Raw genomic sequence first — 25,375 nt, forward strand, 5'->3', positions numbered from 1 at the left:
GGTCCCTGGGGGGCAACACCCCCCGCAGATGTGCAGCTTATCCTTCCAACATGAGGAGGGCTGCGGCTTAGCTTGAACGTCAGCGACGACTGATTCGCGGAGAAGGAGGTGGTCTCCCCAAAGCAATCGGCGCACGTGCGGTGGATGTGGATGTTGCAGGAGTCGCAGCCGTAGCCGTCGAACCCGGCGAGTTCGAGTAGGCAGATGTCGCACTGGCCACCTTCGTAATCCTTCTTCATAAGCAGGTGATATGGGTCGATAAAGCTTAGTCTTCGGTTGTTAGCCGCCATGGTGGTGTGATGCTTTGGAGAAATAGCAAGGAGAGTAGGGACGAATGGCATCGGAGGATGGAGCTAATTATATATAGTACACTGTTGCCTTAGCTTGGATCACAGCTTAACGTGTAGACCACCCGCTGGCTTGTTTTTCTTATGGAAATGTATAGTCAACTCGCTCCAGAACAACGAAATTAGCAACGGATCATTTTTTTCGTAAATAAAAGAATAATAAACCTCTTAGAGCAATTCCATGAGTTTTTCAAAAAAAATTTCCCCAAAATTATATATTGGTGGCTCTTCCAAAAAAAATTCCCCTAAAAACATATCAAAATAATTAGCCCCTAATATTCCTGTCGGCCTGGCCCCACCATATGCTGTATCAGTTCAGAGGCAAAATGATGGTGCTCTCTGGAACTAAAGATCAAACAGATCGAACCAATATGCTAATGTTCGATGATCATTCATTCTTCAATTGATTCAGAGCTCGACGACGAGACGTGTGCGCTCGAACCTGCAGACCCTGGCCTCCGTGTACACCTTCCCCGACCCAACATTTTTTTTTTGCATGGACACTTTCGCGTGTGGTGCTTTTATTTGGCCAGCGTTTCACTAGAAAACCCACTGCTATTGCGTGCAACGAATGTGTTTTATTTTCTTATCACCTGAATATTAATTGCCCGAAGGTGATTACAACTTTGTAGAAGATGAGTGGCTGTACTCATTCCGTTATTCCGAATACTGATCAAGTGACCCCATGTAAAGGCAAAGAGTGCATCTGTCTCAAACTACAGGGCTTATACCATTTTGGTAGGAAAAGCCTTCGACCAATAATTATTTTATAATTAAGACATATTTCTTGGCACAGAATTAATGTTATTAGATCCATATTAATAAACACATAGGTGTGCTTATATTTTAATTTCGTATCACATAATTTAGTATTAGTGGAGTACTATTATCCTAACAAAACGAAATAAGTATAATAACATACAGTCAGGTTGCAGTTTCCCTCCATCTAGTTCCTAACTTCTGAGCTCTAATGCACAATCGTAGCTTGTGTAGTACAGTATAACCCTGTCTAGCTAACAAGTCAGTCATCCAAAATTTATTCCCAATAGGACAAGTGGTTCGTTGTTTAACCGACTGCGTTGTATTCAACGCGTTTTTGTACTAGAAAAACTAGATACAATTAAACTTTGTATATAGGGGGTGTTTGGATACGAGGTGTTAAACTTTAACAGTGTCACATCGGATGTTCGGATGATAATTAGGAGAACTAAACATGAGCTAATTATAAAACTAATTGCAGAACCCTGTGTTAATTCGCGAGACGAATCTATTAAGCCTAATTAATCCATCATTAGCAAATGGTTACTGTAGCACCACATTGTCAAAATCATGGACTAATTAGGCTTAATAGATTCGTCTCGTGAATTATACTCCATCTGTGCAATTAGTTTTGTAATTAGCCTATATTTAATACTCCTAATTAGCATCCAAACATCCGATGTGACGGGTGTTAAAGTTTAACAGCTGGTTGCCAAACAGGCCCATAGACTTGGTCGGCCTGAAGATTTCTAGCATGCCACCGGAGGAAGGACCCCGGCATTTAGTTGGGGGACACTCATCAAACATCATCTCTCCCATCCAGCCATGCGTGTACCGTTTCTCCGCACGTCACGTGTCTAAACTTAGATTAGTCTCAGTGCAAAATTTCATTATACTATTACCAAAAATGCCATGTTAGTTTTACAATGAAATGAAACAGTATCTCTTAATACACAATTTCATAGACAGGCTGCAATATTTAATTTTTTTTTCATGGTATTTATGATTAGATGTGTAATGCGATGAAACCATAACATTCTCAATGTAAGTTTCATTAGGTTTCATGAGACTTATGCCAGCAAGGTGTCATGAGGAATGAAACTCCCCTCTCCTCTCCTCTTATAATTAGCTTGCCAAGTCAGCAAAACTACTGACATGGTGTAGGATTTAATGTTGATAAAAATATGAAATACTCCCATAATGCCTCCTTTGATACTGGTCTTGGTAATCATCTCCTTCTCTATTAATGCATGCCGGGTTTCGTTTTGAAAAATAAAGTTAATAATGAGAAATAGAAGGAACGTTGCTTTACCGGCTAGTTATAAAGCTTGGTTCAACGAATTTGACATAAAATAGTTTTACAATTCAAAATATCTAACCGAAACTACTAATCATGGAATAAAGACTCGGTCAGCATAATCATTACTAGGATTTTGCATACTCCACTGGGATCCGTTGCAGCTAACGTTGACTGTATGATTGAGCAGACGACTGATGATTAGTTACAGTTGACTGACATTTCTCCCAGCACATACATTGTGACAGTCCGCCGTGGAAATATCCTTTTACCTATAAATAAAAAAATGCTTGCCCCTATTATCACACAAACAAAACAGAATTAGATGACACTGTTTGTAGCTTCCCCAAAAAAAAGATAACACTGTTTGTAGATGCAAGGTAACCTCCTTTTAAAAAGATCGCTACCACGAGTTTCTTGTAGTGCTTTGATTACGCTTTTCACTTGTTTTTGAGCTATGCTTACAAATAATTTAAAGGTTGCAACAATAAGCATCGTTATCATCATCAAAAACAACTACGCCCACCGTTGAGTAGTTTGGTTCACTTTGTTTCTTTCATTCTAGATGTAACTTCCTTTATTTCAATTCATATGCAACACAAAAATAATGTGTTTCTCCGCAAAAGCTTAAGAAAACTGCGATATTGTTCATATCTTCCAAGGACGGGCAGCTGCAACTGTAACAATAATGCTTAAGGCTTCCGAGAGATGGTTTATTTTTCATGAAACAATATATAGACACTCAAATAAAATGGCATGGTGTAACATCATTTATAATCAAACGAGCATATCGTACTTAGACCAGTATGTACTTCATGAGAATGTCCAATTTCTTGCTTCACTAAGTAGTAGTAATCACTGGTCACTGGACGCATGCCCAAGGCAAGATATGGAGTACACAGGCGCAACCCTGGCGGGAACTTCCTACTTTGATCCTTCATCCTTAATCATTCTTATCCATCATCTTCAGTTTCACAAGTTTTAAACCACAACTTTTCAACAACAACAACAATAAAAAAATCACTGCCACAAGGAGCCATATTCACCAATAACACCCTTTGAACTGAGATGGAACATGAAGCTCTCACCAGAGCTGGACCATCTACGGCAGGTGGCCCAATGATGAGGCCCAGCACCACATACATCTAGTAGTAGAGACACTAAAATGATTAAGGCAACGACACTGTCGAAAGCCCATTAACTATACACATGCTTCCTTCATTTTTATTTACAAGGCGCACGTAGTATAGATTCAAACTTTACGACGAATAATTTAACTATTAATTATTTATTTTTATAATATAAATTTATACTGTGATTATAAATTTATAACTATAAATAATATAATATAAGATAAATGGAGGATTAAAGTGTTATTCGGAATATCATGCTAAGTCATACCATCCTTTATAAACATAGACGGAGGGAGTGAGGGAGTATTTCCAGTGAAGTGCACTTTGCCCGTTCAATTTTTAAAAGATGAAAACGTGCGGACAAGCTATATAGCCTCTCATTGGGCCACGTCATCGCAGTATCCTAACTTTCAGATCTCAAGCACCGTTTAGTTCAACCGTTTACACCGGGGCAAAGGCGCTAGGTCCTCTGGATACTTCGCGTGGGTTCTCGGTGTTGTTCCTTTCCGCTCGCGTCGTCCTCGGCATCCTAGCTCCATCCGGTCATCTCTTTCACTCGAGCAAACGCCAAGCCTGCTGCCCGTGCTACACATCAAGCGCGCCAGCGGCCATCACAGCACACAGGCCATCGGGGCGCGGTGGCGTCCCCTACCTGCCAGAGCCAGTGCGGCACTGCAGGCATTTAGCAGGATAGCGTGCGTGGATAGCGCCGGAGCGACTGGAGAGGCATTTAGCAGCTCTTTGGGCGGAGCAGGAGGCCTGCAGCTGATGTAGGAAGCCGCCATTCACCACACCAGCAACGGACGAGAAAGAATGGGCGCGCGCTAGACCATCAGGGGGTCCTCAAGATCCATCAGCGCGGCCGAAATGGAGAATGCTCCCCGTCCTATCTCCATGAAGAACAGGAGAGAGAGATCAACTGAGATGAATGGGGGAGTAGCCAGTATTGGATTGGTACTCGGTGCCAGGCGCTGCCCATGCGTCCTCACTGCCAGAGAAAGCGGTCGGCTGCAGGTAAGCACCAGAAACAGAGGGCAGGGAGAGTCCAAAGGGAGAAAACAGAGCTGGCCTACCAGTCCTAACTTCCAAGTCTGAAAAATTGAGAGAATCAAATAAACTAACATTTTCCTACTGCTAATTTGATTAGTAGATGGGCCACCATTTCCTCTTGAATTTTGTCAGTATACAAACGTGTATAAGTACTCCCTCCACCCCAAAAAGATGCAAATCTAGCATTTTTCACACGGATCAATGAACATGTAAAATGATATATGTGCTCCTAAAAAAAAGCTAGGTCAATTTAGTTGGAGTTGTATTCTTTTTGGGATAAATTTCAAATGTTAGAGTTGCATCCTTTCCGGGACGGAGGGAGTACTTGGTACTCATCTCCAGACATGCCCTTCAGGTGTCTTGACACAGTGTGAGTATTTAAGCATATTTGAAAGTTGTTTTGAGATAGCAAATGTAGAAATCTCTAAATTTCTTTCTAGCGGGCGATCTAACCTCTCTCATCAGCAACAAAAACGCTGTTCTTCTTCTTCAGCACGACAAGACGAGTAGACGAAGAAAATGGATCTGGGAAATTACTAGCCGCAATCTTTACTGTTTCCGGTGTCCCCCCACAATCAGTTCCGAGCTCAAGCAATAACACCCATGAATAAACCACTCACAAAAAACAGTATGCCGCTGTCTACATTATCCATGACTCAATACACAAGAAAAAACAACAGAAAACCGAAAGACAAGATGTTACGTGCAGACGGTGCGCCTCATCACGCCCACAGTTGGCTACAAGCCGTCGATCTAACTAAGCGCTTATTGAGCGGCACAGCGATCACATGTACAGTCATATATGGAGCCATGCATGGCATGGAGGAGGAAGAAAGTCGTAGAAGGGCAAAGGCAATAGCTGATACTTCTCGCAAATTAAAGAAGAAGAAAGTCGAGCTGATGACTTGTGTGCGGCAGTCAATCATTCAATTCGAGGTCAGCCCCCAAACACAAGTTGGGATGCGAATTCGTTGACTGTCGCGTTGATCGCGACTCTGAGGAGAAACCTGGCTATGGCACTCATCAGGCCGCCCGGGTGGTGGGGAGTGCTCTGTCCACTGCTGCCGGTAGCACCGTGGCCGGCGCCAGGCATGAAAGAGGCGTAGGAGCTGCCCTGCTGGACAGGATGGCCGTATCCATATCCACCTTGGATGACATGGTAGTAGCCTGGGGTGACAGGTCCGTGGTACGGATACCACCATCCTTGGCCTGCAGGGCCTCCAAGGCTGTGCTGGCCGGCAGCTCCATGGCTACCTTGGGCGCCACCGTAGGCGTAGCTGCCCTTGAAGGCCGCCGCATGGCCGTTGCTACCCTGACCGCCGGCAGCGGTGGGCGGCGGGTCAATGGCACACCCAACGTGTAGTTCAAAGGAAGAGCAGGTGTAGCGCCACTTGGGTAAAGGATGGTGGCAGGCCGAGCAGCTCCCAGGTGATTCCGAAGAGACCATACAGAGCTCATGCTCCGGATGGAAAGGGTTACCGACTCTCTCTGGGAGCATCCCGCAGAGAGGGTGCGCGTCGAAGCGGCAGCCGAAGCAGCGGTACACGAAGCTCCCCTCAGGGCAATCCCCTCTGCAGATGTCGCAGACCCGTCCAGGGCTGCTGCGGCTTAGCTTGAGGGCGTGAGACTGGTGCGCGAAGAAGGAGATGGTCTCCTCGAAGTAACCGGCGCACGCACCGTGGAGGTGGATGTTGCAGAAGTAGCAGCCGTAGCCCCTGTGGCCGGCGAGTTTGAGAAGGCAGATGCTGCAGCGGCCAGTCTGATCATGGCTGTACTGCGTCTCCAGAAGCGGGTGGTGTGGGTCGGCAAAGTGTCTTATAGACGCCATGCTTTGGAGAGACTGAGAGACAGCAAGCTAGGAGCTGAGGCTTCGAGAATCGAGATCAAGTCGGATACTGTCTGAAATGCTACCGGATCGGAGGGCTAATTATATACTCCTATACTGCGATACCATGCATTATTATGGGGCCCATTTGTTTGTTTTCGACAGAAATGCATGGTCTCATTTTTGTTGTTTCCTTATGGAATGCCAGGAAATTTGTCACAATCATAAAAGACCTGAATATATAGTCTCCTCCCTCAAGAACCTGCAAAATAGCAGCTTCTCGTTCTTGGCAGGCACGGGCACAAGCTCTTATTTGTAGAGGTTGAGAATCTTGTCCAGCTTCTCTAACGGAAGTCGATCGTTATAACTTCTAACTTTGGGGTCAGCTTTGTGCAATGAAAACGTAGTTTTGTGAAATGCAACCAATGAAAACGGGGAATAAAGATTCTTGATTATTTGCTGAGAAATATCTCGGAACACTACTGCATGATCGTAGTTTTCAATTAATGGCATGCTGGTTGTAACAATTTGTGTCTTTGTCCTTGTCCACCTCATGCGATCGAACCAAGCTGCGAACCCGGCTAAGGCCAAATTGATAGAATGAAGCAGCAAGGCATTCAGAGAGAAAAGGTGACACGGTAGCAACCACAGATCCACAATAGGTCCACCTCTGGTCAACCTCGTCGTTGTCGACATGCAAGCTTTCCCGTCCGGAAATAAATTGGGTGGGGACGGTCCCCACTAGTTTCTCGGCGAGGATCCCCTCCCATCGGGTGCCGCGTTGCTTTCTCGGTGATCCAACGCACATGCTCTCGCTCGTGCTTACACAGACGTCCTGGCTCGCAGCACAGGTTCGCACGGGCGCTCTCTCGCACCGGCTCGCACAGGCGCTCGCTCGCGCCGCTTAATGTGTGAATCTGGTTCAATAATCCTTATAAAAAAAAAGAAAAAAATAGCAGCAGAACAGAGTGCAGTATGGTAATCTGAAAAAACAAATTATATGATCTATAAATAGTTGGTTCTTCTAAAACAATATAGATAAGTTTACATGTCCCAGCGACATAGTTTAGATGAAAAATAAGCATCAGTGAAAATAAATTTCTACTGTAACACAACAAGGTTACATATTTTCTTTATTTGTATATTAAGTTGAGAAATAATGTGACTTATCACAATACGAGATATTATGTCCTCAATTAAATGAGTTAATTGCAATCTAGCACACACGTAAAAACTCATAATGTCAAAGAACATGAAAACTCATGATGATCAAAGAACGTGAAAAAACTATATACCTGCATTAGGTGCATTACATTGTGTGCTAGGGTAGGCACATATGACACCTTAGGTGACAAGTCAAGAACGGGTGCGACCAGCTGGGAGGTTGCTGGTCGATCTTTGTTAATTTTCGCGGAAATGATGAAGTCCCGACGGCAACATGCATATGCGTGACCGCGTGAGGCTGCGTCTCCGCTTGACGCCATGGCGACCAGCTAGCGGATCGCGACCAGCAGTGGTACCATGGGGCCGTGCGGATCGGAGCGAGCGGCAGGACCCCGTGTGCTGGTCAACGTCAACCTCGGCGCGGGGCGCGCGTGGTTCTGTTCTATCCGTGGCGACGTGGTCGGCCTCGGACGTCTCGGTTTATTGCGCTGGTTTGGGTGCCAGCCGGTCGGCGCGCCGGAGAAGACACGGGGGATGTGTCGGCGTGCAGTGCAGGCCGTCCACACGGGTAGACGCTAGCTGACGGCAGGCCGAGAAGTATTGCACGTCCACGTTGGTCCGAGGCTCGGCGACGGCAGAGGGCTCCGGATCGCCTGCCGGAGCATCGTGCACAGAGGGTGCGCGTCGAACATGCACCGGATCGAACGCAGCGGTACACGAAGCTCCCCGGGGCGCACTCCTCCTCGCAGAGGTCGCACGTCCACCTGATCCCGGCGCCGCCGGCGGGGATGCGGCTCAGCGTGAGGCTGTGCCACGGGTGCGCAAAGAGGGCGATGGCCTCCTTGAAGTAGTCAGCTCACCGCGCACGCCTCGTCCGTGTTGACGCGCGGGGACTTGGAGGAAAGGTGCCGCTGCCGCGCGCGCCGGTTGTCAAGGCAAGTGACGCCGGCATGCTTAGCTTTTCTTCCTACTCATTTCTTCCAACTCGTGATCAAGAACAAATTAATTCCGTCGATCAGTCACTCAAAACATCGCGGTAATTCCTAACTTTAGAACTCCTACCTCAGGCAGTGTCCTATCTTTGCTCATATTCATTTGAAACTGCTCGTGCATCCCCATAGAACTGGTGTTTTAGGTTATCGAAACCAGTTCGTTCCAAATAATAACAGGTTCAACCACTCAAGCTCTGCTTGTTCTGACTCTTTGCCCAGCGGTCTCACCTCCGAGCTGCCTGCAAACTCCCGAGCGTCAATGGCAAAGCTGCATTGCTCTCTGAACCGAGGAACAGGCAAGTACTGATGGCCTGATGGGTTGAAACATGAACATGGTTTACACCTGGATTTGTGCATGTCTTGGTCATGTTAGATTAGTTTGCAATTGTTGTCTTTCATATTTCGATGCTCACGGTACATATCAACGGACAGTGGAATGCATATTTCTGCACAAGAGAAACATTTTCCCAAGAGAAGAAGAAACGAGGACCTCCACCAGCGTCAACTCCAGCTATACCTTGGAGAGTTAAGTGCTGCCACGGCCAATCGCCATTTCTCCTTGCGGTCGTCCATGGCTGCGCTCCTCCTGTCGAGGTTTCCCATCCCCCCAGCTCTTGGAGAGTTGGACTAGTGAATTAGCTAGGTGCAGGATGCCAGGAATGTTACCCTCACCTCGCCAAGCAACAGAAGCTGAGCAAGGCTTGTGCAGTTGTGCCTCACTGCTGGGAAAAAGGTAAGCCGGCAGCAGAAGAAGAACCAACAAGCGCAGAGTTGCAGGAAACGGATGAAGCATATTGGCCCATGAGGAGGATGGAGACTGAACATGGAAGACGTGGCAAAAGAACTTGCAAAAGGATGTGAAGTACAAGTACAGGACGATGGCGAGGAAGAGAAGGGTGAAGTTGAAGAGAACAACTATAATGATGGAAGATGAAGAACAACTGGAAGTTACGAAACAGCATAAAACAGGAGAAGATCGCAATAGACAGTGAGACAAAAGGTGCAGGATTGTAAAGAAGGCAGTTGCATTATGGTGCATCCTGAGCTGGATCTTTTTTTTTGGGGATTTGCTTGGTTGAGCCAGATTGTTTTCGTTACCATGAGTTTCATGAAAACTGGAAACAGCAATCCTTCTGTACTCTTTTGAAGGCTTGATGAAACTGGACAACGCTTGTTTGGTCCAAACAGAACGATGGTGTCTCTTTCAACCAATACATTGTGACAGTCCGCCGTGGATAAGTCAGTACTAAATTCATCTGTGAAAAATATCCTTTTATCTATACATAAAAAGTGTTTATCTCTATTATCACAGAAACAAAACAGAATTAGATGACACTGATTCTACCTCGCCAGAAAAAAAAAAGGGAGGATGTCACTGTTTGAGATGGGGCTGATGAACACTACGCGAGCCGGGATCAGCATCTTGATGAATGAAATGCAGAGGTTCATTGTCGACGTGCCCAACTCTGTCTGTTCCTTTACTTGAGGCACACATCTTGCACATTTGAAGAATGCGCTTGGTTACCCCTAACGATGAGTCGTGTGCTGTCAAAAGGACGCCGTTGAACTTGCAATGCCTGTATATTCCTCTAGTTTCCATGTCATTCAGTCGCAACAGATTCAGTTGACGCTGCTCAGATCCTCTTGCCTTAACATGAGTCACATCACATCGGAAGGGAAGTGATCAGAATCCCTGCACCAACGTAAGCAACAGAGCTTTGCCTCACATGATTCAGCGCTGAGAAGATGAAATGCGATAGTGGACACCTTGACTCGAATCAACGGCGCCAGTGGAAGGCGGAGCAGACCGTGGTTGTCGCCATCCTCTCCTCCCGGGATGCGGCGAACGCGCAAAGGCGGGGAGGGTGAGAGGGTTATGACTGGTGCGTCGTCTCCATGTTCGGCACCGGCGATGGAGTGCGGCGGCCGTGCGGTAAGTCCGGTCCTGCATTCCTGCACAGCCGCCAGCCGCTCGTTGGTGTCCCGCCACGTGCCTCTCGTCGCCGGCGACCTCCATCAACGCCGAAGCCGGGGAAAGGCCTGGAACTCCTTCATGCCGAACGGATTCTCCATCGGATGGAGGGGCGGCGACTCCTGCAGATCTGCCGTCGGCCGTCGGCCGCAGGCGACCGGAAGAAGGGCCGCGTCAGAGGGGATAGCGTTCAAAACAGTTTTGTCACGAACTCGGATCGCAACTATTAATCGCGATTATTCTCCGCGATCTAAATATATGCATATAACCCCCTATTTTGGATCGCGATCCAAATATATGCATAAACCCCCCTATTTTGGGATCTTTTTGTTTGCAAATTAGTCCAAGCTGCTATCCTCGTCGCGCTCTCCAAAGCCATGGCTACTAGTCCGCCGACGGCGACTACCGCCCTTGCCGCCGCGGGCGACATGGACTTGCCGGAGGGCCACTTCTGATCGTGAAGGAGGATCTCCCAGTCTCACCTTTTCTATCCTCGTAGCTGTTGCGTGATCTACCTCTTTTTTAAGGGGACTACGGTAGGCAAGAAGCTGACCTGAACGATTACATATATGCAACAAGATTTTAGGAAGTGAGAAAGGAGGGAGCTAAGATCCACCTCCTTTTCCTCCGTTCCATCTGACCATCTTCCCCTTCTCCGATCCCTCTCCGGCGGTGGCGATGGCGAGTTAGGCGCACTATTGCTGAATTACCGAGCCATGGCCCGCTGCGCGCCTACTTCGATGGCTGACGGGGCGGCGTATCTTCTGCGTTGACAATTTCCATCTGCGGCAAGTTCTTCATCCCACCAGCGGCGCTGCTCCTCGCCGGCCTACCTCGTCGCCCATGCATGGCCGATGGCCCCGCCGTCTTTCTCCTTCTGCACCCACGGTGCTGGTGTCGTCCTCCTCAAGCTCTCGCCGTTCTTTCAGACGCATTGTTAAGATGCTAACAATTGGAAGCATGGTACGCATTAAGATCAGAAAATCGTGTTGACAGTTTGCACTACTTCAATCCCATCTCCAATTTCATGGTTTAAGTTTAGAGCTTGTCTATTTAAATTCGATTCAGCATCGCTCGCTAGTGGCTAGTCAGCACACAGTTGACATCATCGGTTTTAGCAGCTTGATTTCCTTGATTACTTGTCGTTTGATAACTGTCCCAAATGCCTTTGCGTGTACTGTTCACGGCTGTCCGTGCTGCCTTACTTGTTACTAGTACTGATAACCGCATTTGGTGGGAGAACTTTTATTTTGCTTACCTTTTTGTGTGTTACTCTTACTTTGCAACAGAAGCAATATGTCAGCTTGTATGGATGTCTATTTACTAAAAGAAAAGCATGAGAAAAAGCTGGCAAATAATCCATATGGATTTCTTAACGGTGATTCTGAAAATCGTTGTACGCTTAATAACCTAGAAAATTCAATTAAACCAGGATTCACCATGACCCTAGGTAAGGTACGGCTGCATGCATGCGACAAACACGTACGGATTGCAGGATTGGATACGTTTTGACAGATGTCTTCCGACTTGAATGGGTATTAAGTGGCAATGGGGTGTTGGGTTCCAGGACATCATCGAATCTTTAGATACCTATTAAATATAGGTTAATTATAAAACTAATTGCATAAATGAAGGTTAATTCGTGAGATGAATCTATTAAGACATCGAATGTTTAGATACCTATTAAATATAGGTTAATTATAAAACTAATTGCATAAATGAAGGTTAATTCGTGAGATGAATCTATTAAGCCTAATTAATTCATAATTTGACCATGTGGTGCTACAGTAAATATGTGCTAACCATGGATTAATTAGACTTAATAGGTTCATCTTGCAAATTAGCTACAGTTTATGCAATTAGTTTTATAATTAGTTCACATTTAGTCTTTCTAATTGGTATTTAAACATTCGATGTGATCCGAACTAGATTCAAACAAGCTGCAGGAATGTTCACAATACGAGGATGAGTTTCACAAAAAATGGAAACAGCAATCCTTCTATACTCTTTGAAGGTTTCATGAAATTGGACAACGCCTGTCCGTCCAAACAGAGCGACGGTGGCTCTTTCAACCAATACATACATTCTTGACAGTCCGCCGTGGATAAATAAGTACTAAATTCATTTGTGAAAATATCCTTTTATCCATACATAAAAAATGCTTGCCCCTATTATCACACAAACAAGACAAATTTAGATGACAATGTTTGTACCCTGCAAAAAACAAAAAAGATAACAAAGGTTGTAGATGCAAGGCAACTTCCTCCAACAAATAAAAAGATCGCTGCCACTAGTTTCTTGTAGTGCTTTGCCTATAATTTTCACTTGCTCACAGATAAATTAAAGGTTGCAACAATAAGCACCATTATCATCATCAAACAACTAAGCCCATTGTTGGATAATTTGGCTCAATTTGTTTATTTAATTCTAGATGTTACTTCCTTTATTTCAATTCATATACAAACAGAAATAATGTGTTTCTCCAAAAAAGATTAAGAAAACTACGATATTGTTCAAATTGTCCAAGGATGGGCAGCTGCAATTGTAACAATGCTTCAAGAGGTGCAGCATCATTAATTTAGTAGTAACCACTAGACGCATGGGCATAGCAAAATATGAGATGCACAGGCGCAACCCTGGCAGGAACTTCCTATTTTGATCCTTCATCCTTAATAATTCTTATTCATCCCACTATAATCTTCACTTTCATAAGTTCAAAACCACAACTTTTCAACAAAAAAAGAATCACAGCCAAAAGAAGCCATTATTCACCAATAACACCCTCTGAACAAGATTGACCATGAAGCTCTCACCGGAGCTGGACATCTATGGCAGGTGGCCCAATGATGAGGTCCAGCATCACATATATCTAGTAGACACTCAAATGACTGAGACAATGACACTGCCAAAAATCCATAACTATCAACATAATTTCTAGTACAAGTACACTCTGCCCGTTCAATAATAAATGATTGTTCTGCATTTGTGTCTATTGTATATAGTTTCATGGAAAGTATATCACCATTTGAAAACCTAGCAGCTTTGTTAGAATTGCACTTACCAGTCCTCTCTGCAGACAAGGCCAACAAATATTCACCTAAACCCAGGATTCATGATTGATCTCCGAACCCCGAGCAAAAGTAGAATAAACACTTGCAATAATTGAAATCCTCCAATCAAAATAAGAATATAAACTCTTAGAAATGCGAGCATCTCAGACAACTTTCCCCAATGATTTCTTCACCGCGCAGCTCAAAGTGCAAGGATGAGTAAATTTGGATGTAACATCACTGATGCTCTGAGGAAAACAAACGGAAGAATTTGACAAAAAAAATCAAATCCCACAGCACAAAAGCTGATAGCTGGAAATCATGATATGATTATCCCAGTACTCACTGTTCCTGTAGCAAGAGAGGATCAGCCAGTGGGCTTCGAGGTTTCCATTGCGATTTACTTTTCACATAACTATTTCCAAACACTCAAATGAAATGACATGGTAGAACATAATTCCAATCAAAATGTGATTTTAAAGACTTTGTGCAGGCAGACTGTACTTATACTGGCAAGTACTTCACACGAAAGATTGACAAATGTGCAATGCATATCACATGAAAGATTGAAAGAATGATAAATGGGCACAGCAATGTTTGAACCATATAGCCAGACGGTTCATTTCCGCGGGAAGATGCTCAGGGTTCAGAGATCAATCATGAATCCATGGATTTAGATGAATATTAAGGTTTGTTGGCCTTGTCTGTAGAGAGGACTGGTAAGTGCAGTTGTGACAAGGCAAATTGTTACTTATGGATTTTCCAGTGTCATTGTGTCAGTCAGTTAACATAATATACTAGGTTTTCTCCCATAAAATCAAGCAAATTGTGGTAAACACAAGAGGATTGGCAAGCATTATGAAGGCTTTCGACCTTCATATAACCATATGTAGGCTGACATGCAGGATCCAGGTCAAGATCGTCAGACTTCGATCCTTCATCCTTAATCAAGGGAAGGAAAATTCTTATTCGTCCAACTGCCATGCTCAATTTCACAAGTTGACAACCAGAAGGGGTACATTATTCCCAAATCTCCAACGCACTCGGAACTGAAATCAAACCTGAAACCTCTCAGAGACTCGCCGGCGATGGAGCCCCTCCAGCAGCCTCGACCACGAAGTCCAGCACAACCACCTCATCGAGAAGTGGCCTGACCGCAGCCTTGGCCTCCTCGACCTTGCCGTCCCCTTCCACCGCGTCCAGCTCCTCCACGCTGTCGAACACTGCCACCATCCCGAACTGGTACCCCTTGGCCCGCGCGGGGGAGAAGTTCTCCCCGAAGCTCACCTTGGCGCCCTTCGCCTCCCCGGCGGCCTTCGTCGCCGCGGCCACCTTCTCCACGAGCTGCGCGACCTCCACCCCCTCCTTCACCTTGGCGAGCGTGAGCCGCACGGCGCTGCCGGGGCTCACGGGGGACGGGAGCTCCGCGGCGTTGACCCAGTCGACGGCGGTGGTGTCGAGGGCGTTGGGGAGCACGTGCCCCTGCACGGCGGCCACGTGCGCCGGGTGCGCCGCGTAGGACGCCAGGTCCTGCTTGGTGGCGTAGCGGGAGTGGAGGAGGTGGGTGGGGCCCAGCGCCTCCGCGGCCGGGGAGCGGAGGCGGAGGACCGGGCCCGCGTGGATGTAGGCCAGGCCCGGGACCTGCGTGGCGAGCGCCTGCAGCGAGGAGACCATCGCCGCGGCGGCGCCCGAGGCGACCGCCTCCGGGCGGGCCTTGAGGAGCACGATGTGCTCGACCGGGGCGGCGACCGCGGAGGAGGAGGAGGACATGGCGGCGATGCGGGTGCGGAGGGCGGAGGAGGGAGGGGCGATGCGGCGGAGGGTGGGGAGGTGGAGAGGGGATGAGAAGGCTTTGAGGCAAATCATGGTTGGGTTGGTGTGACAAGGGGAGGGTTAAAGATGCAGTGGCGGAGCGCGCCGGTGGTTTAGTGAGACAGTGACCTGACGAAGCTGAGAGGCAAGTTGGCTTTATAATGGTGAGCTCGCTTGGCACACGGCGGGGCGCGGCGGCGGCGGCTGGTTTGCTGCGGCCAGTGTGCTGTGTTGACGAGCAACTGGCACTCCAAAGTTCACTTGTTTCCAAAGTTTTAACCGCAGAGGACTGATTCTGGTTGTTCACTTGTTTCCAAAGTTTCCTGCAGAAGAAATCGGCACCTCGAGGCTCCGTACTTGAACTGGCTGTTGGCTGGTCAATGGCCCCAACAACCGTGAGCAGAATGCTAGGCGACCTGCACGAACCGGCACCTTTTGTAGCGCATGAAATCCACTGATTTGGAATAAGCAAAGTTACAAGAAACACGGGGGCATAACAGATCGGTCACAAAAAAAATATAAGATGATAGGTATAGAAAAAATCGAAATACCACATTGTTAATAGCTCTATGATTCGAGCCAGTCATTGTTCTACTCTACAAAATTCACATCGGTGCCCAGAATGTGCATAATACAAGACATCTATCTGTGCTACAAATAAATAATTTCTTCTGTGTGGTTCCTAGTGCTCTTTGCAGTTTCAACTCTGCAACATTATTACCATATGCAACTTTGTCTGGTCCTCAACCTCTTGAAATGGTCTCGACCTCTTCTTCCTCTTTCAGTATATGAAACCAGTTCAGCATGCAGATTTCTGGCCGAACTATGGTCTAGAATCATCATTTTGATGCCAGTAAAGAATAGTATGGCCTTGCTACTGTAAGAAATGATTTGCTAGAAATCTGAATGATATATACAGATCAAACTCGAATGAGTAATCGGAGTTCGGCATAGTGGGCACTCAGGTTTCTCATTGCACCACTCCATTATGCAATTCCTGCATGGAATGTGATGAGTTATCAAACCTTTCAAGAGGGTGCAGGAACTAACATCAGTTTGCTTCTAAATATAAGTTTTTACCAGCAGAAGACATGTCCACAGGTCGTGGCAGTAGGATTTTGCCGGGTACCGAGACATAGGGTGCATTTACTCTTGCCACTGGAAGCCTGAACAATAGACATACAGTACAACATAAGCTTTACAATCCATAATAACCTTTAAATGTAACTTCCGTGCATTCAACTGCTCATTTTCTAAATAAATTGTTCTGCCGTGTCTACCTAAGGAACACCATGGTACTACAAACCTATTGGCTTCTGTAAATATCTAGCTTAATTAATGGAGTATCACACAATTTTCTATGGTCTTACACTACAAAGAAAAGGTCAAAATACTCGACATTTATCTGACAAAGCAAATACCTCTGAATGAGAAGCCACATCTGCAGCTTTACCACCACAGATGTCACTGATGACATGTCCATCTTCATTCAAAACAGGGACGCCTCGACCTGGTTCACCATTGACAAAGACAAAAACAGAACCCAGCACTTGAGCATTTATATCATTGTAACTTGTGAGTAAGTAAAACTCTAAGTTTTAGCATAAGAGCAAAGAAGATAGACAAACTCAACACAAGAGAGTGCACCTGTAGACGATGGATAGCTTCCAGATGATATCTGGTTAATGGAACTAGCTATGGATGATATGTTACTTCTTCGGAGTCTTTCGGCGCCAAGAATACACAGCTGAATCAACAGAAAAATACCCAAAATCTGATACCTGCAAAATGTTGTGAGCTAATTTTTATTTGCTGGAGAATTTCAATCTTTCGAAAGGGAAATAATCTATGTGAATATGATAAAAAGTACTTGAGATCTGCAAATTCATTTGTTGACATGCAACTTCATGGCATTGATAGCCGTCTAATTTGTTTGCATTGTATGCAAGTCTGTGCTGTATTAGCAAACTAGATGAGCGAAGAGGTAAAAAAATACCTAGGCCTCTGATTCATTGGCTTGCCAATGAATACATAACGAATACCAGCTGCTCGCTTTGGCAAATGATAGTACAGTCCTACACCAAAGGGAGCATAAAAAATTCAATAAAATGTCACAAAGATAATACTGATATATACAGTGATAAATAAGATGACATGATCAGTTCTCTCTCTCTTTTTTTCCTCTCGGGCACGATGATATGATCAGTTCTTATTGAAGCAATGTCACCTTATGGTAGTGTTGCTGCCCACTGTAGGTGCATTGAATGAACGAATTCAAATGCAATTTTTTTTTCTAGAATGACAATGAAATGTTCAGATATGCAGCACATTTTGATAGTAAATTGCACAATTCTTTCGAAGTACTATGTTAGATAGCTTATGACAAAACAGATCTTAGAAGGCCAAGTCCAGGCATTTCCATTTGCCTATTAGCTCACAATTAATTCAGGTTTCATGAGTTTAAAGTTTTCATCAAGCAGGATGTGGAAAAGAGAACTCTTTGGTCTTTACCCTCCGATCACAAATCTACAATCCACGGGCTCAACCGTATATATAAATGAGAACGGGATTTTACAGTCTATTGCACATGGCTTACCTTCAAAATAGAATAACATTAGGTTTGTTCGGATAGCCAACTGTATAAAGTCTTGAGCAAATGGCAGCATCTAAGAACAGATAATAGACAGCATAGAGGTATTAGGAAAGAAAGCATTATTTTGATCATTTCTCAATGAGTGATAAAATACAGATGAAGATAGCAACTTGAAAACTTTCTTACTGAAGGCCATTTCTGAAGAACCCATTGCCACAAGGCATGAACTCGTCCTCTCAACCTTGATAAAGCAGAAACACTCAAGCTTCTTGATGGAACATGATTATTTGTGGTGGACTGTGCAATGCCACTACTAGAATTATCACTTTCAAGGTGATCATCAAACTGAGATTCATTGAGGGCAATACTACGTGCAACAATTCTGGAGCTGTTAAATCATTATGGATGTAGAAAAAAAAAGACAATCAGCTTTTTTTCTGCAAGAGAATAGTGGTCGAAGGACAGACAAACTAATAGTTTCAAACCTGATTCGTTCAGCAAGATAGGGCACAGTAGTTTGATACAAAATGAAAAGGATCCGCCTAGCTGGTGTAGGTGGAAGTCCATGCAAGGTTGCAACCTGAACAGTACAGCATAGACAGCATCAGCATATTAGCATTGCATTATTGTGAATAACTCTTTTTTCGGGCTTCAAATTTCTAGATGACAGAATAAATAAATTAATAGTTTCACAAGCTATTACATCGAGTCTTATCTTATCATTTGCTTGGTTGGACCTTTCAGCGTTGTATTTAAATTCAGGTGCAAAGCAAAGTCTCAACAGAAGTCATATTTACTTAATCACAATATTTTGGAAATAAGTTTATCTGGTGGGAGGAGGTGGTACTCAGATACCTTCTTTGGCTGCTGGAGGGTGGTTGTGCGCTAGGAGAGTGTTTGGGCTAAACCTGTCCATGGTAGCAAATCTGCCCCAAAAGCATACTAGCACTCTGGTAATTCAAGTTTTGGGGTAGTAACTGAAGTTTGGGGGGGGGGGGGGGGTATAATAACCAGTTTTAGTTCAAGGGTTATGTGCACTTCCACAAAAGTATAGAGGTATAATAATCAGTGTCAGTTTGAAGAGGGGAAATTTTGCCTTGTTCCATGATTTCTGCTATTGCTATGCAAAACGAAACAATCGCGCATGTCCAGTACTTGAGGCAATATGATGAAGCATAATAGGGCTTAAAAATATAAAGCTAAAGAGAAGCAGCAACCATAAAACATACTGCCAGATCAAATAGCTGCACAGCAGAAAAGAAGGGGTAGAAGAGCTTCACCCTTTCTGACAGAAAATAAAAATATCGCTAAAGAAGAAAAGGAGCTATGACCTGAGATATATCACAATATTCTTCTCCGAGTGTTTGCTGACCTGAACCAGTTGTTAGCAAGTAATAAAGGGACTGACCAAGCAATTTTATCTGTGAAAGATTAAAATCAATGTAAGTCAATGCTACATTTTATTACTTAAACAGAACAATGTACTCTCCACTGGACAATATAGTAAATACTTGGGCAGAAAAATTAAAACTTGAATTCACATGGAATAAAAACATTTCACTCAAATTAACAGAAAAGGGCCTTGCAGTTGCAACAGCTCTATGAAATGCAACCACCACCCACCACCCTACTCTACTGAGATGACATATGGCTCTAGTGCCGTTTACAAATTATTCGATCAACAACCAACTGGAAGCATTAATCATGATTCCTGAAGGACATTAGCTCAATGTAATGCAGACGAGCTGTATCAGCCATAGCACCTCTCTTCAGAATAAAAGTTTAAGCATTACAGGAATTTATAAATTTACAGTTTCTAGGTACCCCCACTACAGATATGGTTGCCCGAATTGAAAGCATGCAGTCTAACTAAATCTGTTTTCCTCCAAGCAAGCAAATTAACTAGGTTTTCAGCTAGCTTCATGGTAATTGACAGCTAGACCAAAGTATGAAGTATTCAAATCTAACAGCATCCAATAGCCAATCCAAGAGCAGAATGGTATAGCCAAGCATACAATACTGATAGGCTCCATATGCTCTGGCCCAAAGTGTATTTAAACGGACCAAAAACCATCTGCGTGATTCCTACAGAGCAGAGATCCCAGTAACAGAACCAATTGCCACTGGTTAAGTCGAAGAGCATGCCAACATAGCCAACGAGCTCTCACCTCATTCTGATAAGCAACAGCAACCCTGGTACCTGTATCATCATCATCACAGGCCAAAACACCTCAAATCACTATCAATTGCACAAAAAAAGCTGTGTTTGGGCAAATTGGAGAGTCCTCGAGTACCGAAGAGGTGTCGAAACGCGTCGCGGCAGGCCTCGGTGACGTGCGCTGCGTAGCTGTCGTCCTTCTCCGCCGCCCGCATGATCTCCGGCTGCGCCGCCCCGGGGAACCTCCGCGGAAGCGCGGGCGCACGGCTCCCGGAGCCGAAGCCAGCGCCGCCGTGGGAGCTGGGGCCCGCATCGCCGGCGGGGGTGCCTGCTCGCATGTCTCCTCGCCCTGTGGACTCCCGCACGCGATAGAGTTCCAGAGCTTCAGAGAATCAGAGGAAGGGAGCTCTAAAACCAATTGGCTCGGCTGCGCACCGTGCTTGGGCCATCATAGTGTGGCACGGTGTGCCGGTCCGGACACGGCCCGTTAAGGGCCCGCACCCCTTCCCTGTTCCACGCTTCCCCCGCATATAAAGTGCTGTCGCAGGCTTCCAGCCCTAGACCCCTCGTTTTCCCCCTCAGCAGCCGCCGCGCCCTGCTCCCTCCTCTCCCCGGCGACGAGCACTCACCAGGTATGCCCTCCCCTTCTCTTCCCTTCCTGCCGAGCGAAACGGAGCGAAACGGCGGGGCGGAACGGCGGGGCGGAAGCCGGCGGGGGTGGGGCTAGCCGGCGGCGGGGGAGGGGCGGATCTAGGTGGGGCGCCGACGGCTGGGCGGAGCTGGCCGGCGGCGGGGGAGGGCGGAGCTGGGTGGGGCTTCGACGGTGGGGGCGGGGCCGGCCGGAGGCGGACTGGGCGGCGGGGCCGGGAGGAGTGCGGGGCGGCGACGGCGGGGTCGAGGCCGGCCGGAGGCGGACTGGGCGGCGGGGTCGGGAGGAGTGCGGGCGGGGTCGGGACGAGGCGGACTGGGCGGCGGGGTCGGGAGGAGTGCGGGGCGGCGGGGCGCTGTTCGGGAGACGGGAGATTTGGATAGGGAATACGTGCAGCTGTTCGGCTGCCGTGCTGGGTTGTTGATGTTAGGCCGCAGCCGAACGGCTGGGCCGTACAGCAACAGCTCCAGCCGGCCCGAAAAGCTCAAGCGAACAGGCCTTTTGTCTTCGATTTTGTTTGCAAAAATTATCATATGCTGGTTCCATCCCCAGTTCCTTGTATTGTGAAATCTCGGTTTATTGGTAAGAGTCAGTTCAGTTTTAGGGTTCTAGATCTGTCCTGGATGCTATAGAATAGAAGTCTGCTTGTCCTAGTGACCTAGTGGATATATCGTACTTATGGGCCTTTTTCATATTGTAAGCATATTTGAATTCGGATCTGACCCCTGATTCCTTGCATGCTGTTAGATCTTTCTTTATTGGTAAGAGTTAGAAGTTTTAGGGTTCTAGATTTGTCCTTGATGCTATAGAACAGAAGCCTGCATGTCCTAGGGGACCTAGTGGATTTCATACTCGTGGGTCTTTTTTTTCATACTGTTAAGGATAAGTACACTATTTGTCTTCTCTGCAACATGGTGTCCTGGGGTGCACATCAATTGTTGCATGAGCTCTGAATTGAAGTTATGTCACTTCAAATGCAAAACATAGGTTAGGATCAGGGTCTAGTGCTGCTTGATGGTTGCAATCAACATTGTTTCTGGTTTCAGCTTTACAATTGAAGTTCATTGCTTGTTTATCTACGATCAGTAGACTTCTTATTATGATAGTATTTTGAAGTTCTCTCTTTTCTTTGCCCACAGATCACCTGTGAAACTTTCTTGAGGGGAGATGGCGGTTTCTTTTGCAAACGTCAACTCCGACGCAGGGCTTAAAAAGCTTGATGAGTACCTTCTCACTCGCAGCTACATCACTGGGTATGTGACTCAGGCTACTCAATGTACTCTTGTGGTTATATCTGCTATATATTTACACTGTATTAATCTTCTCCTAGTTACCAAGCTTCCAAGGATGACTTGGCTGTCTACTCTTCATTTTCTGCGGCCCCCTCATCCAAGTACATCAATGTTGCAAGGTGGTTCAGTCACATTGATGCCCTCGTGAGGCTATGGTAACCACTTGTTCTAACCGTTTTTTTCTTGACATGCCCTGTTGGCACTTTGAGTTGTGAATGTGCTTAATGGTCTGTGCATGTTCCAGTGGAATAACCGCGGAGGGCCAAGGTGTCAAGGTTGAATCATCTGCTGTTCCATCAGCCTCAACTCCTGATGTTGCTGATGCAGCGGTATAATTCTTCACCTTCTAGCCTGAAAACTATCAGATAATCTAAATATTGTGCTGTTTCCTTGTGTTTTACCAAAAAAATATTAAGTACTCTTAAATGCTCACATAATTTATTCGGTGACGAAGATCACTGGCTTAAACTGTTGTTGATGAAAGTTGTCATTGCTGTTCAATTTGCTCTATCACAGATATGAACCCCTGGTACTCTAGTTACTGTGTCTCATAACTAAAGTGTACTTTTTTCTAAATGCAGGCCCCAGCTGATGATGACGACGATGATGATGTCGACCTATTTGGTGAGGAGACTGAAGAGGAGAAAAAGGCTGCTGAAGAGCGTGCTGCGGCTGTTAAGGCTTCTGGCAAGAAGAAAGAATGTATGCCAATTTTTCTCATCCATCTCTTTGCGTTGACACTATTTTGGAAATATGCACCCTCAGTATCGCTACATTGCTATTGGAGCTTTGTTTCCTTACTCACGAGTCATGAACTTCAAAGCCTGGTGCTAATGTTTCCTTACCCTGTCAGCTGGGAAGTCGTCAGTTTTGCTTGATGTGAAGCCATGGGATGATGAGACTGACATGGCCAAGTTGGAGGAAGCAGTAAGGAATGTCAAGATGGAAGGACTGCTCTGGGGTGCATGTATGTTAAAACTAAGATACTTTCCTATTCACGAAATTTAGTGTCTCACACTTGTTTGGCCATTTAGTTTGGTTTCTGACATGAATACTTACTATCCTTTTCAGCCAAGCTTGTCCCAGTTGGGTACGGCATCAAGAAGCTGCAGATCATGTTGACCATTGTTGATGATCTCGTCTCTGTTGACACACTCATCGAGGACTATCTGTGCGCTGAGCCAGTGAACGAGCACGTCCAGAGCTGCGACATTGTTGCCTTCAACAAGATCTGTAAGTCTCCAATCCCGTGATCCTCTGAATTTCTACAGGTGCAATAACATCATCTGGGGTGTGAATAACATTATCACGTCCAGAACTATGAATGCTCTATGTTTCTGCCTTTGTAATCACTTCCATATTATTGTCCTGCAGTTCTCTTCCATTTGTAGTCGATACTGTCTGCCTATCTAACCTTTGATCGATCCTTCTGTGTTGCAGAAATCGGCTCGAGGTGCAGGCTGTGGTCGGTGGACAATGCACCGGCCCAATTTATCCAGAGTTTTTGTTGCCTATGTCAGCTTCGTGTGTCGACTAGTAATTGCCCGTGAGGTTTTTGGAACCTAGTCAAGTGTACCAGTTACCAGGGGTCAATTTGCTTGAATTTGAAATATAATCTGGCTGGATTTCTGTTACTCGTACTTGTAGTTCGTGTCTTTCTTTCCCTGATTTGCTCTCTTGGGCGGTGATGTTTTTCTGGTAGCCTGCGGTGCTGCTGCCCGCTGGTGACGCACGAGACCTGGTCCTATCTGATCTCCTAGTTTGTTTTAGTCTTGGTTGTATTTGCGAGGCGATGCCTCACTGCAAAGTATATTATCCATTATGCCTGCGCCCTACGTTGTTGTATCGGTAGGTAAAGGCTTTGGAAAAGCTTGATGATCACCGGCAGAATTTTAACTTAAGTTAGCAGGCTTGCTGGAGAACTGTCCAGTAGTTTGTTGTAAAAACTGAAGCTAGAACTGGGCTTTGGTAATGACTGAATAACCAAAGTCTGGCATGGTTGTGCAGCCTGTGTTGTTGCAACAGATGTGCAGCATGGAAGATTGGAAGTGACTAAGCTGCACTTGACACGGAGGTTGGGATGTGGTCTTTAGCATCATCTCGTGCAATTTTGCTGAAATTAGCAAGCCTGTCAAGAAAGTTAAAATTAAGTTCGCACGAGCGCAGCTTCCATTGTCAAAATTTAAAGACTCCACCAGTTTCCCCAGCGAAGTGGTTATGGTGGTGATATGAATATGAAGAGTAACCCTTGTGGAGACTGCCTGTCAGCCACTCGAATGCATCCTTTGAAGCTTTGCATTTTGCACATCGACCTGAAGCTTAGCAACTCACTCCAATTGCCTTGTGCAGTTGTGCTAACTCTCTCAAATTCACAAGGGATATTAATTCCAAATCTCGAGCAGAAAAGTACTCTTCCCCTCCAAAATTCTCAGCTGTCAGTGAACATCTGAATCCCCAAACCTGTGTGCCCAGAGACCAGAGAGTAATATCCACTCGCCGATTCACCGCAGATAAAATCAGCAACTGTAAGGTATTCTTGGAGTTTGAGGCTATGTAAATGTAAGGTATTCACCGCAGAGAATGAATATTACTACCAGATATTCAGCATGCTACCCTCTGACAGCAAGTCAACACATCTGAATCCCAAAACCCGGTTTCCTAGTTCCCAGAGCGATATAGCTAGCTGTGATCCTATCTGAATATCTCGCCGATTCACCGCAGATACGACACGCTCACAGTACAGTTGACCATCTACTAGCCATTCTTTTTAAGTTTTAACCAAAGGCGACACGCGATTCAGGACCACATCGCGGCAGCTTCTCGGCTCTCCTAGAACACACCCCAATTCGCCCACCTCTCGATGTTCCTGCGCATCGACCGGAGCAACCCGCGAATGGGTAGTACATGATGGGTGTCTCTACCCTGCCCAAACATTCTTGCACAGCCAGACACGCACGGAGGAAAAAGAATTGCATGAGCTCAGCTAAACAATGGCTATGGCTTCCGATGGCAACCTTTTTATCTCGTGGATCCCTAGGATCCTTCCCATTACTAACAAAGACCAAATGTCTCAGCAGAGAGGAGCTCCTCAGGAACCATCTCAAACAAGCTAGAAGCACTGCTACCGCTGTATTTGTATATATGCATATATGATTACAGTGAGTAGTGAGCACATATTCAATGGCGCATCTCGGCATCTGCCAAAGGTGTACAATGTTGCTTGGCACACACTCCATGGCGCCCTATTTTTCCCCGGAGTTGGGCACAGACACACACAAGTGT

General features: G+C 45.8%; 4 protein-coding genes across 4 annotated transcripts; 1 reads left to right on the forward strand and 3 right to left on the reverse strand.

Moving 5' to 3' along the window:
* Positions 1 to 5,523: 5,523 nt before the first annotated feature.
* On the reverse strand, positions 5,524 to 6,414 carry LOC101778211. The gene has a single exon (XM_004959764.1). The coding sequence runs from the start codon at positions 6,412 to 6,414 to the stop codon at positions 5,524 to 5,526; it is 891 nt and encodes a 296-aa protein (XP_004959821.1).
* Positions 6,415 to 14,435: 8,021 nt separating this feature from the next.
* Positions 14,436 to 15,538, reverse strand: LOC101755488 (stress-response A/B barrel domain-containing protein UP3). The gene has a single exon (XM_004958229.3). The coding sequence runs from the start codon at positions 15,453 to 15,455 to the stop codon at positions 14,661 to 14,663; it is 795 nt and encodes a 264-aa protein (XP_004958286.1). The 5' UTR covers positions 15,456 to 15,538; the 3' UTR covers positions 14,436 to 14,660.
* Positions 15,539 to 15,900: 362 nt separating this feature from the next.
* On the reverse strand, positions 15,901 to 20,559 carry LOC101755083 (peroxisome biogenesis factor 10). Its single transcript, XM_004958228.3, has 11 exons — positions 20,289 to 20,559; positions 20,163 to 20,194; positions 19,326 to 19,415; positions 18,480 to 18,574; positions 18,181 to 18,382; positions 17,998 to 18,067; positions 17,398 to 17,476; positions 17,049 to 17,182; positions 16,823 to 16,911; positions 16,482 to 16,567; positions 15,901 to 16,398 (listed from the first exon to the last, which is right to left on the reverse strand). The coding sequence occupies exons 1-11, from the start codon at positions 20,488 to 20,490 to the stop codon at positions 16,296 to 16,298; spliced, it is 1,182 nt and encodes a 393-aa protein (XP_004958285.1). The 5' UTR covers positions 20,491 to 20,559; the 3' UTR covers positions 15,901 to 16,295.
* A 103-nt stretch (positions 20,560 to 20,662) lies between these two features.
* Positions 20,663 to 23,756, forward strand: LOC101755898 (elongation factor 1-delta 1). The gene is made up of 8 exons (XM_004958231.3): positions 20,663 to 20,784; positions 21,941 to 22,054; positions 22,132 to 22,248; positions 22,338 to 22,422; positions 22,675 to 22,795; positions 22,947 to 23,060; positions 23,165 to 23,326; positions 23,534 to 23,756. Coding segments are annotated over exons 2-8 (687 nt in total). The 5' UTR covers positions 20,663 to 20,784; positions 21,941 to 21,968; the 3' UTR covers positions 23,536 to 23,756.
* Positions 23,757 to 25,375: the final 1,619 nt, after the last annotated feature.

This window comes from Setaria italica, chromosome II, assembly GCF_000263155.2.
Source record: "Setaria italica strain Yugu1 chromosome II, Setaria_italica_v2.0, whole genome shotgun sequence".
Taxonomy (NCBI): Eukaryota; Viridiplantae; Streptophyta; class Magnoliopsida; order Poales; family Poaceae; genus Setaria; species Setaria italica.